We start from the raw sequence: 17225 nt of genomic DNA, 5'->3' as shown, positions 1-17225 counted from the left end.
GCTGCGAATCACTAAATGTGGGCAGCCTAGAGTCAACTAACCGTTTTCAATCATGCACCCCTTTGACTTGATTCTTTCCAAAAATGTTAGCAAAAATACGAACGATTTTCTTATCAAGAAGCATCTATACTTAATCGTACGCCTAACATTTAACCGTTTTCAATCATCCGTTTGACTTGATTCTTTCCAAAAATGTTAGCAAAAATACGAACGATTTTCTTATCGAGAAGCATCTATACTTAATCGTACGCCTAACAATTAACCGTTTGCAATCATCCCTTTGACTTGATTCTTTCCAAAAATGATAGCAAAAATACGAACGATTTTCTTATCAAGAAGCATCTATACTTAATCGTGCGCCTAACAATTAACCCTTTTCAATCATCCGTTTGACTTGATTCTTTCCCAAAATGTTGGCAAAAATACTAATGATTTTCTTACCAAGAAGCATCTATACTTAATCGTGCGCCTGACAATTAACCGTTTTCAATCATCCCTTTGACTTGATTCTTTTAAAAAATGTTAGCAAAAATACGAATGGTTTTCTTATCAAGAAGCAACTAAACTTAATCGTGCGCCTATCATATCATAATTTCTTTCATCATGGATTCGTTCCCCAGTGACTATCATACACCATTATCTCTGCATTCAAATCCCGGAAAACGGTTGATTGACTTTTCGTGATCCTTATTTGTGATACCGTTTTTGTAGGGGCATAGGCAAAATTAGTCTGAATTCGTACTTCGCTTATATTGTTTGTATTGAAAGTGTGTGAGAGGTACTGTTTTCATTTCAGAATGAAAATCGAAAAAAGTGGTCACCGTTAAACTGAGGGACGGACATGAGAACGCGATTCAGCCAATATTCGCATAATATGCCGCAATCCATTTGAAAAACAAATATTCGCAAACATCCTCTAAAAGTCCAGTCTATCATTTTAACCCACTATTACATTTCCTTTGCCACAGACGGATACGACATATGAATGGTCTAATAGCCAACAATTAGCGAACAATGACAGTAATACGTCGTGAGGATACTAATAATGACGCAAATGACGATCAAAGAAGCGCAACTTTAACTAGTAGTCAGTAGGTGATGACTACATCCGTCTAATTGTGAATTCTTGTTTCTTTAGTCGTGACATGTCTTGAGCTTTGTGGTTTCTTAAGCTAAGGTGAGTCACCTGTCTAAAAACCCTTAACATACGCATGCACCTGTTTTGATATGGCTTATACACTTGCAGTGAAGCATAATAAACTAACAAATTAAGACCGCTACACTTCTAAGAACTCAGAAACAAAATGGACGCGAGTCATAGCTTTATTCCAAGTACCGACGCACTGACATGTGCTTGTATGTATGTATTGTTCTTGCCTCAATTGTGACGTGTCCACACAGACCTCCGCCCTAATGATATGTCCCTTCACGGTTTAGTACACCCGAACCTAAACATTACGTCACTTCTAGTGCCCCGCTAACTACAGCCACGGCGTTTTCCCGCCTTCTCAAGTTATCACCTTCCCGGCATCTTCTAAATGAAAAGGGAGGGTTCTGTGAATGTGTTACAGTCTAATCTGTAATGTTAGACCGCCAGGCTAGGTAGAAAAGTCGATGGCCCGAACGAGGGAACTACGTAGTCGTGGCAGCGCAGCCGGCGGACGCGTGACAGGGCATGCTTACCGGGTGAGGCCCCGAACAGGTCTTCCACGGAGATGCACAGGTACACAGGGCGATCCCATTCCAAGAACAGGGGGTAATTTGTTTCGTGGCTGAGAATAGGGATTTAGGTGAGAGGACTTCGACGTCCAATTAAGGTAGAACGTTTTGTATCCTTGGAGTGTGATTGTAATAATCAAGATGAGACAGGCGCATGGACGGAGGAGGTACGGGATCGACTGAAGAAAAGAGAATGTGTGCGGACAAGTAAAATGAAACGGGGAGAGCACAGAAAATAATCGACTTCCCTTCTTTAACCAAACAAAGGCAATACTCGAATGGTCGTATATCATTTTCCACTGACTGTTGACAATAGTTTTTGTCACAAAAACTGGAGCATGTTGGCGTGCCTCCAAAGTTGTCTCTTGCCAGTACTTATTAGTTTTAAAAAAAATGTCAAATTTTCGATCCCAAACATCTGACAGCACATCTGCTTGTCTAACACATGTGTGCCTTGAGGATGCTCTCTTTTATGATCTCCAAGCAGGTGCGTGGTGTTATGACGACTTTTGTTGGCATGCCTTTCTCCACTGGTTCCCCCTTTACACGTTTGGCATCGAGCCAAACCACCACACCTCTGCTTGGAGATTACAGTACAATTGCATGTACGAGACAGGACGGACAAGTTCCGTCTGACCTAAATGGAAATCCGGTCGTGTCAATGGTGGTGGTACGTGTATATTTCGGTAACCCCGTAATTGGTAGTAAATGGTCTTTGAACTTGCCGACTGTACACAGATGTCCGGGGTAAAATGACTGTCAGAAAAGCTGGTCGGCCAGAAAACGTTTATTGATATACTAACGGAAAGATCTTTAAACTTAACATCTGCTTGGAGATTTCTGTTAGTGACGTCATCGTATTTTTCTTTCATGTATGAGTGAAAAAAAAGAAGATATCATATTTGAATAGAAAATACCCCAATAAAAACAAGATAACCGATTGAAAAGAAGATATTCTATTCAAAAGGAATATATCACATTCAAACGAATATATCACGACACATTCAAAAGAAAGCTGACAGGATCAGCAGATCAAAAGCATTAGAAGCTGCATTGTAACATCAAATTGAGAAATTTTGTCAAATTTAAGAATTGCTGTTAAACTGCATAAAACTAACCAGCCTATGTGCATTTCTATAACTGTCTTCTGTTTTCCATCACTTTTCAGATTTCCATAAAACAAGGTTGTAATATTTCCTCACAGTCTCCTAGGCTACTTTACGATGACCTTGAACTAGAAAATGAGAAAATCGTGATTACCAAGGTCATTCCATCGATCGAGGCTAGATCACTCCTCAGAGGTCTCCAGCGGGATGACCGTGTGCTATCTAATCTTGTGACCTTGACTGGGATGACTTCTGAATAGGAGGTTCGATACTTTGACCTTGACGTTTCCAACCAAGCTCATTTTTATTACTACGCGTGCTTTCCCCGTGATACTGCAGGCCGTATGAACACAATTATATGTATGCGTGCCTGTTAGTAATAGGGGAAGGTACTATTTCGCAAAAGTGCAGTTTTTGCTAAAATACGCGGAAATGTGGTAATTTTTTTTCAATATTAACCCTCCTTTTTCAATGTTAACCCTCCTGTATGTACCATGACTATGTACTGAACTAGTATAAAGGTATGCTAGCAAACATACTTAATACCTTAAACTTTAAGTACTTTGAGGTCAGAAGACATTACAGTGAAAATCTGAACCCCAAATCTAATCTCCACGCAAATATAGACTACTCTCAAATCACCCCCGTTGCAAGAATGAACTATTCCCATTACACCATGTGTAAACTTCAAGGGGTAGTATGTACAGGGGGGTTAGAGTCCAATGATTTCCAAAATTGTGTGATTTCTGTGCGTAAATACGTAAATAGACCATCTCAATATTTTGAAATGCGTATTTTACAAAGTTGGTATTAATACCCTCCTATTAGTATGTGTAGTGGATTAAAGACGCAATAGACGTAAAATCTGAATATTGCAAATGTTTTTATTTCACAAATTGACACGAAATAGCACAGTTTAAGGGAGAACGAAGATTGTCTGTTTTTACGACTGCATTTTACAGAATCTGTATGAAAATTATCACAATCATACCTTCATTGTAGTTGTTATTATTAGCATTGCCACACTGTATATTCCTTACTGCGGACTTCTGTATTTTCTTTCCTACCTTATCAGTATTCCCAATGAACATTCATGATAAACTATGTACACAGACTTTTGACATCGCTTCCGAAATTTGTATGTTGTACTAGTAGCGAGTTTGGCGGCAAACTCCATTGGATTGCCAATCAATGACAACCTTACGTTCTACAAACACCTACATTTGATTGAATTTCCGGTTTCCCTGGCCTCAGACCTCTTTGTTATTTTAAATAACAAAGAGGTACCCCTTGACCCGAAGTGGTAACAAACACTCTTAAACGTCAAGTGTACACGGTGATAAGTCAATAGGGCTCTTGACCCACATGCATGAGAGTATACACCGTCCCCTTACATAGCTCTCTTTCAAATACGGAAGGTATTAAACCATAGAATACCAATTAAAGGGGTACGCAATACATAGGAAATTTCAAATAGTAGCCTTTCTGGTGGATAAGTACATGACACCTTGTATGAAATGGTACGAAGTTTGATTGCAAAGACATGTACATTATTGCTGATATACATCATTGGCAAAGTCACAAGTTACACGTATCAAATCTTCATTTTGAGTACCCATGGCCAGTCCAGTGTAATGTTAAGAAACTATGACTTAGTATGAGATGAAAGGAAAGTCTGCTCCTTTTGTGTGTATTTTTATCGTGATTTGACAACATCTGACTTCAAGATATGAATGTGGAACATTTCCAGCTATCTATCCGTGGAAAGGGTGGATGGATCATTTATAGATTCATGGAAATTCTGACGGTAACGTTATATATTTGGCACATGAAATGACTTCGTGAAATGCAGCGCCATGATTGGTTGAGATGATTGATGATGGCACAAGATGAACGGTTGGACGATGGCACGTTGGAAGAATGGCAATGATGATATGGCAACCTCGCACTAAAGACTTGGTCGGCAAAATCGACTGGTAGATTGATTGTATGATTTTTAAGTGTGGTGAAATTCTGGGATCGGTAGGACCCGCCTGCAGTCCGAGGCTATCAAGATGGCAGCGAATGAAAGCGAATGGGAAGATGGCACGTTGGATGAATGGCAATGGTAATATGGCAACCTCGCACCCAAGGCTTAGTGGGCAAAATCGTTTGGAAGATTGGTTGTATGATTTTTAAAGAGTGACCAAATACTGGGATCAGAAGGACGCGCTTAGAGTGCGAGGCTTTAAAGATGGCAGCGAGAGAGCAAAAAGTACTCTCCAAGCAGAGATTAGTTAGTGGAGAATAGCGTGACCTTTTTGACCCTTTTTATCCTCTGCCCCGTTTTCCGTCGGCCATCTCCACGTACTAACCTCTGTCCCATGTCGCAGGCTCAGAGGCTATTAACGGCTTATTGTTAGTGGAGATGGCCGGCGAAAAACGGGACAGATGATAAAAAGGTCACGATCTTCTCCACTAACCTCTGCTTGAAGAGTAAGCAAATAGACGAGGGAGCATTAGTGTGTGACAATGACGTCAGTCTTGTACGACTGGAATGCAATACACTGATTTTCCGCTAAGGTGAAATGTTGTCATTGGCGGATGACTATGAGGCATGGTCATGGTTTGTTTTCCCAACTTTAAGGCCATGTTGATTTGAATATATGGATGCCATCCACTAGGGACCCCAAAAATGACGCGAAAAAAGTTTGGCACAAAAATGTCGCCTTCATTATGAAAATCTACGTAGTCAGGAAGGATGCGCAAAACTAAACACACAGAGTATGGTATACCGAAACATAGATTCTCCATTTTCGTTCTTTCAAAACTTCTTCTTTGACTTTGGAATTGACGTTGGCATGTATCAGTTTTCTGAAATATTTTTTTTGCAATTTACAGCATGTATTTTCTCATTTTGTAGCTGCTTTTTACGATTTACAGTATGGTTGAAAACGTTTTTTTTTTTTTTGGAAACGCCCGCGGATGTCATCCATATAATCAAATCAACATAGCCTAAACGAAGCGACGTTGACTACCGATGTGGAATGATAAGTATCATATGATGGTGGTTGTGACATGAGTCTTCCCTTTGAAAAACAATGTTAGATCCATATTTGCATCTTATATGCAAGTAAATAAATGAATCATCATCATCATCAATGTTTTCCTAGAATTTGTCACTTTACAATATTATCCCCAATGGGACTTATGTGACGCAATATAGTGAGATACTAGGTTACCTAACTGTTCATTAAGCCCCCATCTCACTGGACCCGCGGCACGCTGGCGGCGTCGCTGCGTCCTAAACTGGATTTGTGTTACCCTTGACTTTATAATTGGACTGATATCATTCAAAACGTACAAGTATGACCAAAAAAACAACAAAACACACAAAGCTTAAAAAGATTAATTCGTTTTTTGTCGATGAAATTCGTTGAGTGCTTTGTCAATTCGATCGGCCACAGCGACGCCGCCAGCGTGCCGCGGGTCCAGTTAACTACCGACAGAAAGTTCACTGACCTCTTGCGGAAATTCCATTTGTTAAGATGTCTAGCCAGATTGCACTTCAGCGAGTTTCCAAACTACATATCAAAATTCAACATTCCCTCTTCATACAACATTTTCCTTTTGGTCTTTTTACTTTTCTTCATTCTGTCTCTATGGAAAAACTTGATCCTTTTTTTACTCTTTCACTCTTACCGATGGTAGTTGAATGGACAGGCGGTACGTCGCTAGCCTGTTCCCGACGCCTCTGCGTCCGACGACCCGGTCCCCATCAGACGCGGCTTGATGATGATCGCTATGTGTAGAAACCCGTCCTTGATGTACATCGAGTCTTGCCCCAGGTCCTTCTGGTCGAAGATGTGCTCGATGACGAAGGAGCTCTGAGTCGGGATGATCGGGCCGCTGAACCGGAACCCACCGGGCTGCGCCCCGCCGAAACTGTTAGCCCCTGGTACCCCCTTGACGAGGAAGTTGTTCCGAATGACGCGCGCTACGTTCATGTCCTTGTCGTATAGGACGAGCGATAGCTGCACGTCTCTGTCAAACGTCGCCAACTTGAGCGGAGTAACTTTGATGGACAGGCATTCTGCGGTCTCCGGTGGAGAGACTTGGGGTAAAGGTAGCACGGTGTTCGGTCCAGGGTAGATTCGCGTGGGTTTGGCGCCAGAGACTGCGTACAGGTGGACCGCCATGTTCCAATGGACCACGTTCAGCATGGCCTCCACGGGGATGGGCCCGTCCAGACTGATGGCGTTCACGTTGTTCGGGTACTTACGGATGTCTGACAGCTGTAGTCCGAGGAATGTGCACCACTCCTGGAGTAAAGTTTAGAAGAAGAGAAAATGCCGTTAAGCCCCCCTCTCACTGAATGGAAACTATAGTTGGCGACTAGTTGCAAATGTCGCTATTAAACTAGTTTCGCACAGTTGCCAACACTGCGGTTTTTCGATTCCCTGCTCAGCAGGGCTTCATTTGCAAGTGCGTCGTGCGTCAGTGTGAGTGTTAACTTGTCGGAAACTTGCAAAGTCGTCGCCACTTTTAGTCGTCAACTGGTTTCTATCCAGTGAGAGGGAATGCTCCAAACTTTTGCAGCAGACATATGCATGATACATATATTACGTATCTGCTATGGGTCAGACACGAATTGAAAAATATACGTGTTTTGCATCACTTCCATTTGTGTTATGATAAGACAAGATCTTTTGTCGCCCTGTTGCATTAGATTTGGAGTTGTAAAGGATGACTTTTAATTGCTGTGACCTAATGCTGTTATACCAGCTTGCCGCAAGGGGGCGTGTCCCTCCCAAATACAAATGCATGTATCTACTACTATCATAGACCAATGCAAAAAATATAGGAAATGTATGTTGTAACTAATGTAAACTCTTACAGCAATCAACTGCTTAAAACATGTAGCTACTCTCCAAGCAGAGGAGTGGGTTCGGCTGGTTTTTGTGTGTTTGAGTGTTTTATGTGTTTTTGTGGTAGCTTCTACTTAGCTTAGACAAAAGAATATGACAAAGTAGAAAACCCAACAAAAACGCCAAAAAACACGTCAAATACTAGCCGGGCTCACTCATCTACTTGGAGAGAACATGTAACGGTCTCACTCTAAAGAGCACCGATTACAAGACCAGTTGCCTTACCTTAGACGTGTAGTCGCGCGGGCGGAACTTCTCGTCATGGAACCCGCCTATCTCTGCCACCAGCGAGCGGAACCTGTAGGCCTCCCCGATGTGTGCGGTCACCAGGTCCGGGAACCTCCGCCCCAGCCTGGACTTCTCCACCGAGTACAGCTGCTGCGGCAGCATCTGCGAGAACCGCACCTGCGACAGCACCTTCGGCAGGTACTCCTCAACCTTCTCCGCCCGACACTCCGCGAGCAACCAGTCTTGTAGCGCCTGGAACAACACGAACTCCTCGTCCACGACCAGAGACGAGTTCTGCAAGAGTTCTATAACGTACGGTAAGTCCAGGTTTAACCATTCGGGCGTCTTCATGGCTTTTGTCATCCGCAGTGAGAGAACCTCGATACACTGCGTCTCTAGCTCGGTTAGGGAGTACACTTTAGCGTAGTGGAGCCAGAGTAGCGCCGCTCGCACGTTCCCCCTCATGACCTGCCCGGTCATGTACTTGTCGCACACCTCTCTCACGGGCTTGACGTCGTACTTGTCGGCTAGGAACAGTAACGGTAGGGTGGTCTCGATGTCAAGGTTCACTCGCCCGCAGTAGAAGAAACGGAGGAAGTCGCCGAAGACGGACTCGCACTCGCAAGATTCCTTGAGTTGGATCTCTTCCTTGGAGGAGTCGGTCCAGTGCTCGCCGGTCAACATCGTACGGAAGACATCGCTAAGACGGGCTAGCATGAACTTGTGCGCGTGGTATCTGTAGACGGAGTAGTAAAGTAGAGTGAGTACAAGAATAATTATGTGAATACAGTGTACATGAAATGATGCAGACAAAATATAATGTTTTCAGTTCTGAGTTAAAATGATTTAGATAGACTGTTATGTGACATACGAGTACATATATATATATATGTGATATTGAATATTTCAAGAGATCCCAGCCTGCGGACATACATCTGTGTGACAGATGTCATAACCATTATCAGAATGCCATCAAATTTGGCTCCGACATCAAAGTTGTAAATTTCAAGCATTTCCTTTCAAAGACGTATAGACACAACAGCACTAGTATTGTATGGCGAACTAAAGATATCCCTGGAGCTTAAAGTATTTGACTAGTCCTAAGCGAGCCAGTATGCTCCGAGCCTTAAGCCCCATTCTCGCTATACCTACGGCACGCTGGCGGCGTCGCTGCGGCCGATCGAATTGACAAAGCACTCAACGAATTTCATCGATAAAAACGAATCTTTTCAGGCTTTGTGTGTTTTGTTGTCTTTTTGGTCATACCAAGGAGGTTAAAATAGGTGGTCATAGTTGTACCTTTTAAATGATATTCCCATTGTAAAGTCATGAGTAACACAAATCCAGTTTAGGACGCAGCGACGCCGCCAGCGTGCCGCGGGTCCAGTGAGAGGGGGGCTTAACCGACCCCCTCTCATAGGGAGAATATTTGCCAAGGAAGTTTGGCCACCAGTAGCCTCCGTTGCAGTCCTTTTCCCCGCAGCGTGTTTTTTTTTCAATTTTTTTTTTGGGGGGGGGGGGGGGGCGCCACGTATCTGCTTGTGATCCCGTATCCGCCGTGCCTCTGTGTCCGCTATAGGGCGTATTCACGTGACGTCATCACCCCTGCCCTCCGTGGGCGGCCATGTTGGTGCTCACCCTGCGGCGAAGTTTCTCATTGTCCGACGCTCTCTAAATTTCCAAGGAATGTGAAGTCGTCTGATCGCTGTTTTATTATATGCAAAGAGTCTCCAGCCTCACATCCTTTTCGCTACAAAAATCCAATTTCACCTACTAGAAATTACCCATTATCGACGAGCGAGGTTCCCCAGCAGCCTACAAACATGGCCGCTAAAACTGTTTACAGAGTACGCATAAAATCAGTTCACAGCATACAAGTGTTCCAAGGCCTGCAGCCACGTAGTACAGTGTCTTGAGTGTCGTGAGAAATTTTGCTGACAGGGAGTACGTTATGATCGGGAAAGTTCGACGTTGAAAGACCCCCAGTTTATGAATGAACGTATCTCAAGCAACGACTACACGGTGCCGCGACTGTGTTACACAACGGGCCTGTAACTTGCTTTTCGACCAGATACAAAAGGTCTCCATACACACACGTTGATTCTCAAACTTCAACTATTTAGATCCGTTGTTCGTATGTCAGAAATCCATTTTTGTTTCAGTCGTTAGTCCCTTCGCGATCGTATGTTCCCGCACGTACACGTCCTACACGAGAAACGCAAAACCAATCTTACTGTTACCCGACCGGTGTGTGCTTTATCAGTCCCAATCCAACATCTGACCACGAGGCAAAACACCATGATTATGAGACAAAACGTTTTGAAGGGAAATTGTGAATGGCGTAGAAAACATCTGCCATTTATACAGAGAGTTCCATAGGGCTCCACTATCAAGTGAGCACCAACATGGCCGCCAGTGCTCGTTGCTAGGGGGAGGGTCACGTGACTGAATACGCCCTATAGACCCTGTGTCCAGCAGCGGACACAGGGTCTATAGCGGACACAGAGGCACGGCGGATACGGGATCCCAAGCAGATACGTGGCGCCCCCCCCCCCAAAAAAAATTGAAGAAAAAAACACGCTGCGGGGAAAAGGACTGCAACGGAGGCTAGGCCACCAGAGGGTTTCATTTGCAAGCGCAATTGATTTATGCCTTAAATGATCTCAACTCCAAAGCTACTGCTTTTGTTCAGAACATGCGCAGAGTAAGTTTATTCCCTTTCTTCTTGCCGACATATGACAGACTTATAACTACGCTTGCAAATGAAACCCTCTGGTGGCCAAACTTCGCTGGCAAATATTCTCCCTGTAACTGGTGTAGTTAGTCTGGTAGAAACTCTCAAAGGAGCACGAAAAGACGACAGGAAATGATAAAAGTTGACAGGGCGGTATATACTCCGAGGCACTTAGCTAACAAGTGCTACATCAATTATCCAAGTAGTAAAGATAGTGTTAGTACTGTTGAGAGGAATAACAAACATGGCAAAAACATGAGTTCTACCAGTCTACTAGTTGCTATGATTGTTGACATGGCCTGCTTGCAACCCTTATTTTCAGAGAAATTCTCGGACGGCAGAAGTTGAGTCGTTACCTGAGGGTCTGTATGAGGGGGTCCCGGCAACGCTTTAAGTTGAATCCAGAAGAACACCCCCTAACGTTACGTATTACACTAAAATCAAGGAAGGCAGTTGCGCAAAATTCGATCGCCTGGCCACGAATTACGTGAAAAAGACGGGTTTTCCTCAGAATTACGGGGAAAATGTGCCGCCTACGCCTTATGGAAAAGGGACATTCAGGCTAGCCTCTACCTGGCCCCTCGGATGGCTGGAAAAATAGTAGAACTTGGCCAAATAGAGTAAATAACATGCTAAGGGAGTCGGCTACGGAGTTAGGGACCATTTGCCATCCACGGGTCTCAAACTGTAACTATTGCAGACTAACTTCTCTGGCATGTTATCCGTCTATTTGGCCAATATCTACGATTTTTCAAAGCGACCTGTGGAGCCTGGTAGAGGCTACATGCAGATACCTTACCTGTCTTTCCCAACCAATAGCACCACGTCACTCAGATCAGGGCTGTTGTAGAAACACTCGAAACTGGCCACGAATTCCTTATGATCGCCCACCGCCTCTCGTTCCCTCTCGGTCGACTCCGAGCCCATGGCTGCCGGCTTTCTCTGTGAACAACACATGTCGGTTTTTACTCCAAGGCAAGGCAGTCCATGCTTAGATAGAACATACAGCAGTTTAACTTATAAAAACGGAAGGGGCGGCGGAGATTATAGTCATTAAAACAAAAAGGAGATGGACCGGAAAAAAGCCAGCCGGAAACCACTAACTTTTACAAACAGTTAACCAGATAAAAAAGAAATAAAAAACACACCGAGAAGAGGAGATAGCTCGAAGAGCTAGGTCTCAGAGCCCTTCGAGGACAGGGTAAGCTTCTCGCCATGTTCAGACTAGACTGAAGTGTTCTTGCGCTCGATAACCTGAACTAAGGTCATGAGATTAGGTGAGGTGAAACGAGGACACCCTTGCGCACCTGTAAGCTGTCTGTCGCAGTCCGCAGGCTTTTAGACGGACTGAAAGACGACCTAAAGTATGCTTTGAGTGGCGACGCGTAAACTGGAGTCGTGTCTACCAAATGTATATGACTGAGATGAGGCGGAAATGTTCTATTTGTGGTGGAATGTACAGTACACTAGGGAACGCCCCTAATAACTTGACAGGTGATATGTAGAAAAGGAAATCAAATTTTTAATGTTTCTAAACACAAGCAAGATTTAAGTAACATGTATTTTGTAGAAACGAAACATGAATACCACCTTTTAACTTTATCAGTGAATCATAGTGGGCGTTTCAACTTGAAATTGCATATTTCAAATGTTTTAAAATCCTAAGAACAATGGAAAACCACCTATGCTCAGTGAACCTGTGTGCCCGAAACGCGCGATAGACTGTGACTCTGACAACAATGGCGCTCTACAGAAGGAACTTTCCCTTTACTGTCTCGCCATTGTTCTCACACCGTGCATCATAACTTAACACTAAATGGTCGAAATTCTAGCGAGGATTATCATGTGTGCACACACACATGCATACGTGACCTAAGCCACAGTGCCGGCGAGTAGGTCACAATTGCCTTCGCTAATTACTCATGTCCCCCTTTTATAGCCTGGTCCCCGTCTAGGAGTACCCAGTCTGCTTATGATTGAGCCGTTTCTGTCAGCCTTTCATTTAGCTGCCATATAGAAATTCGCAGCCTGTCTACTTTAGCTGTCATAGACAAGTTCGCCGACGGCCTAGGGGCGAAGTGATTTAATCCAAGGCCGTAAACCCACACCCCGAGCGGGCTAAAAACTGGGCGGGCGGGCATCGCTCACAGCGCCGTAGAGATATCGGGGAGCCCCCGATGGTATGGTTTCCAGGCTACCCTTTTAGGGCCGCTTTGTACCTACTAAAAATGGCGTCACCACATACATTACACTGTCTCAATCATAAATCATGTTGTCCTGTGTGTACTGATGGTGGGAACAGATACGGTCATGTGAACAGGAATCGCTCCAAACTGTCTGTGTTCCCCAAGAAGATACTAAAGGGGTCAAAATCCCCTTTGAGACACGGACGTCTTTCCTGTGGTGGTGGGAAAAGAACTTGCGGGTCATGTGAACAGGAATCACTCTAGTCCAAAAAGTATGCGTTCCCAACAAAAAATTACTAAAGGAAGGTGAGCATCTCATTGAAGACACGGACATATTTCCTGTTCACAGCGACTTGACACTGGTATATAAAATGCGTATCACGTCTGTGAGAATTCTTAGGGTTTCCTTAAGTATGGCTTAAGATTTGCCTGGCACGTTATTTTGTAGCCTGGTCCCAGTCTCTACGGGCCGGCTTAGGTGTATTTTACTGGGCCCAGTCTACTATATTGACTCGTTTCTGTCAGCCTGTCTTCTTAGCTGGCATAGAGAGTTATCGCCTCTCCGTTAGGCCAAGCCCGTAAACCACTCCCGAGCGGGCTAATCTGTCTGGGCGGGCGGGCACCACTCCCAGTGCCGTGGAGATACAGGGGAGCTCCCGACGATATGGTTTCCAGGCTAGTTTTTTTCGTACAGGCCCGGAAATTCCCATGGCTCAGTGTTTATGGTCGTGGCGTGAGATACTGTGTTGCATTCCTCGCATATTTAACGGAATGTTCGGAGAATGGTATTGCTCTCCAAGCAGATGTTGGAGAGAAAGGTCGTAACGTTCTTCTGACAATTAATAAAAACCCAAGCAATATTGTGGCCGAAAATTGGATTTTGAAAGTCAATTTATTTCGTCAGTTCTACACATGATTAGTTCAAACAACACTACCACAATGTATAGTAGTAGTAGTAGTAGAAGTAGTAGAAACCTTTATAGTGACGTCCATAATGCAAAATATGACTTTTGTAATCTGAGAACTCACTGAAAATCGTCGCCAGGGTTTTTGTAGGATTGCAAAACTAAGGGGATCACCGTATGGCACGTTTTTGCGCGGTTTTAAAATCCTAAAAGCTATTACACAAATATGCTTAACAATGTTAGTAAATGTCACTACCATAAAGATTTCAGCATTTTTTTTTCATTTCCATTCTTTGTTCCCTGATATTGCTTGGTTGCCTTTAACGGGATGTTCAGGAAATGGTATTGCCCTCCAAGTAGATGTAGGGAGGAAGATCGTAACGTTCTTCTGACAATTAACCCTCCTGTGTCATGAAAACGGGGCGGTCAGAAAACGGTATGCTATTTCATCCTGATATCTGCTTGGAGATAAGGGGTGGTACCATTTATTGGAAAGGGGTGTCCGAAATGTCGTTTTCTTGACAAGTAAACTGTATGACCCTCATTGATTTACGGTATGCAAATAATTATTTCAAGGTCATTTTCTCTTTCTGCAACGTACGCGTGGAAAAAAAATGGGTATAGAATTTCATTTTGAACATGGTAACACAATGCTTGTATGTATGTCTACCGGGTCCTTGGATAGAACAACCGTAAAATACACATGTGCCTGTTTCTATTCAATGTCGTAACCGTAGTACCTGGGGTCCCATTTCTAAGAAGACCATTGCTGTGCTATTGTTTCAAATAACAGTTACGACAAAAACTCAATCTCTGGTAATTACTGGTAATGATCAGTAATTATATCACCTCATGTCGGGTCAACACCCCAAGGGACAGAGAAAAAAGAGGTTGGGGAGACACCGGTGACATATTGAGTGGGGAGGGGGTAACTTCTATCGTCGATATTGATAATTGAACAAGATTTCAACCGGCGATTGTTAACATTGGCTACCCTTGAATTGCAGTATTAACTTGAACGCAAACCAAAAGACACTGCCTCAGAACATACTTCTTCAATTTAAAGGCAACCAAATATTAGGGCCCGAAAATCGGATTTTGAAAGTCAATTTATTTAGTCATTTCTATACATGATTAGTTCAAACAACACTATCACAATGTACAGCAACGTCCATCATGCAAAAATACGACGTAGTTGTGATGTGAGAACTCACTGAAAATCGTCGCCAGGGTTTTTGTAGGCTCGCGAATTGAAACAATGGGAATCACCGTACGGCACGTTTTTGCGCTATTTTGAAATGCTCAAAGTATGAAGTTATTACGCAAATGTGCTAAATAGTGTTAGTCACTACCATAACGATTTCAGCATTTTTCTTATTTCCATATTTTGGGCCCTAATATTGCTTTGGTTGCCTTTAAAGCCCGCCCGATTTTACGCATGACTCCTCTCCCCCCAATACGTGCTTTCTGACGCAACCCAAAATATTGGAAACGGATATGCGCGATGTTTTGATACGGAGCCTGAACTGGACATGACACCGGATCGGAAGATGGACTACGTGTGTAATCTCGCTAAAAGCAAAAGGAAATACCCCCAACCAATCCTTCACTCTTACCGCAGGGATTACACATTTGCATAAAAGGCGAGCGCTGTCCTGAGAGACAAGACACAAATTACAGATGATCAATTTAGTATCTGCCATGTATAGACTAACGGCGCGGGGAGATATGCCGTTTGCACTCATAACATATTCAACGCGAGTCGCTGTTGATGTGATATAGAATTTCTGATTTTTTATGGCCAGATGGTGAAGTGATACTATAATCTCAGTTACCTCGCGGTTTTAAGTAACCCACAGAGATATGCATTGACTCACAGACCCGGAATAATTATAATCAACAGAGGATTGCATGCATATCCCTACAACACGCGCGGGCCACATATAGCACACCACCAAATAACAAGAACGCCTGATTTGTAATCCATCCTTTTTTACATACGACGACTATATATATTTCCGATGTGACCCGTAGTGTGCCCTACTTTCTGTGGCTTCAGTGGCGGTTTTATCGCAAAAAACAACAAGATCTGAGCCGCTTGCACTTGTGTGTCGTACCGTTAACCCCGACATTAGGCGGAACAAGTGCAGCACAATGGCTTATCAAACGGTACACGCAATCACAAACGTCTAACAAAACCGCTGGCGCATTCGACATTCCCCTAGGTACAATGATAGCACAAACGTGCGGTTTTTAAATACATAGAAGAAAAACCCCTCACCTAAAACTTGGCACAGGTATATAAAATCCTTGGAGGATGCCCGGGAATGAACCTCTATTGTTGACAAACCACCGGAGTCACGCCGCAAAGCACCCTGGGTTGTTGGAGGCTGCAAATTGCCCCTCCACTTGATACTGATCAGCTGGATGGACGGTGACGTCACGCGGAGAGCCCGCCAATGTTGAGCAGTGTACATCGTCGGTATATCCGGTTATCAGTCTTTGGTTTCATATGCTGGGCATGAGTGCCAGCGTTTAGAATATTATAAAACTATATATTGAAGCTCCTTGCTTTTTTGGGAAAAAGTAAAGTTTGAATGTGGAGTTGTTTATATAAATGACGTAAATAATTCGCAAAACAATATCCGAAGTGATCCAGTGTTTCATTGGTTACTCATATTGTGTATATAATAATTTCACCCTTATATGTATATATCACGAACAACATCGTACATTCGTGAACCTTACAGTTATATAGCATTTCTAATAGTTACTAGTATATAGCAGAACTTTAAATTTGGCACTGTCAATATACAGGAGGTATAACGTACACACTACGATATCGCATGTTTCAACACGCATATCTAATGCCACGTAAAACTTGTTTTTGTAAATAAGATTATAGCATTCGCTGTGTTGACATTTTTGCAACGTTCCAGAGCTTCCTGCTATTTTGCTGAGTGCGGTACGGCGCCCTTCTGTCAACAATCTGTATCTCGTATATGTATTGTTTACTGAGCCTAGCTAGCCACCCGCATAACCGTGAGATATGGCGCTCTTCTGTCAACAATCTGTATCTCGTATCTGTATTGTTTACTGAGTCCACCCGGCCGTATAACCGTGAGGTATGGCGTTCTTCTGTCAACATTCTGTATCTTATATCAGTATTATTTATCCGGCCGTATAACTGTGCGATATGATATTCTTCTGTCAACATTCTGTATCTCGTATCTGTATTGTTTACTGAGCCCACCCGGCCGTATAACCGTGAGATACGGCGCTCTTCTGTCAACGTTCTGTATCTCGTATCTGTATTGTTTACTGAGCCCACCCGGCCGTATAACCGTGAGATATGGCGTTCTTCTGTCAACAATCTGTATCTTATATCTGTATTGTTTACTGAGTCCACCCGGCCGTATAACCGTGAGGTATGGCGTTCT

The 17225-nt window shown here is 43.5% G+C and overlaps 1 protein-coding gene across 1 annotated transcript; it reads right to left on the bottom strand.

The window, feature by feature from the left end:
* Positions 1–4288: 4288 nt before the first annotated feature.
* LOC136432435 (BTB/POZ domain-containing protein 17-like) lies at positions 4289–16271 on the bottom strand. The gene is made up of 4 exons (XM_066423723.1): positions 16067–16271; positions 11494–11636; positions 7958–8696; positions 4289–7126 (listed from the first exon to the last, which is right to left on the bottom strand). The coding sequence occupies exons 2-4, from the start codon at positions 11619–11621 to the stop codon at positions 6539–6541; spliced, it is 1455 nt and encodes a 484-aa protein (XP_066279820.1). The 5' UTR covers positions 11622–11636; positions 16067–16271; the 3' UTR covers positions 4289–6538.
* Between the last annotated feature and the right edge of the window lie 954 nt (positions 16272–17225).

This window comes from Branchiostoma lanceolatum, chromosome 4, assembly GCF_035083965.1.
Source record: "Branchiostoma lanceolatum isolate klBraLanc5 chromosome 4, klBraLanc5.hap2, whole genome shotgun sequence".
Lineage (NCBI taxonomy): Eukaryota > Metazoa > Chordata > Leptocardii > Amphioxiformes > Branchiostomatidae > Branchiostoma > Branchiostoma lanceolatum.
Note: the sequence above shows the minus strand (reverse complement) of the source record. Positions and strands in the feature narration are given on the sequence as shown.

Excerpts from the sequence above, each read along its gene's own strand:
- LOC136432435 (XM_066423723.1), bottom strand. The coding sequence starts at position 11,621 with ATGGGCTCGGAGTCGACCGAGAGGGAACGAGAGGCGGTGGGCGATCAT. Across the intron at positions 8,697-11,493 it reads CTATTGGTTGGGAAAGACAG|ATACCACGCGCACAAGTTCA; the intron begins GTAAGGTATCTG and ends CTCCGTCTACAG. Across the intron at positions 7,127-7,957 it reads CGCGCGACTACACGTCTAAG|GAGTGGTGCACATTCCTCGG; the intron begins GTAAGGCAACTG and ends ACTTTACTCCAG.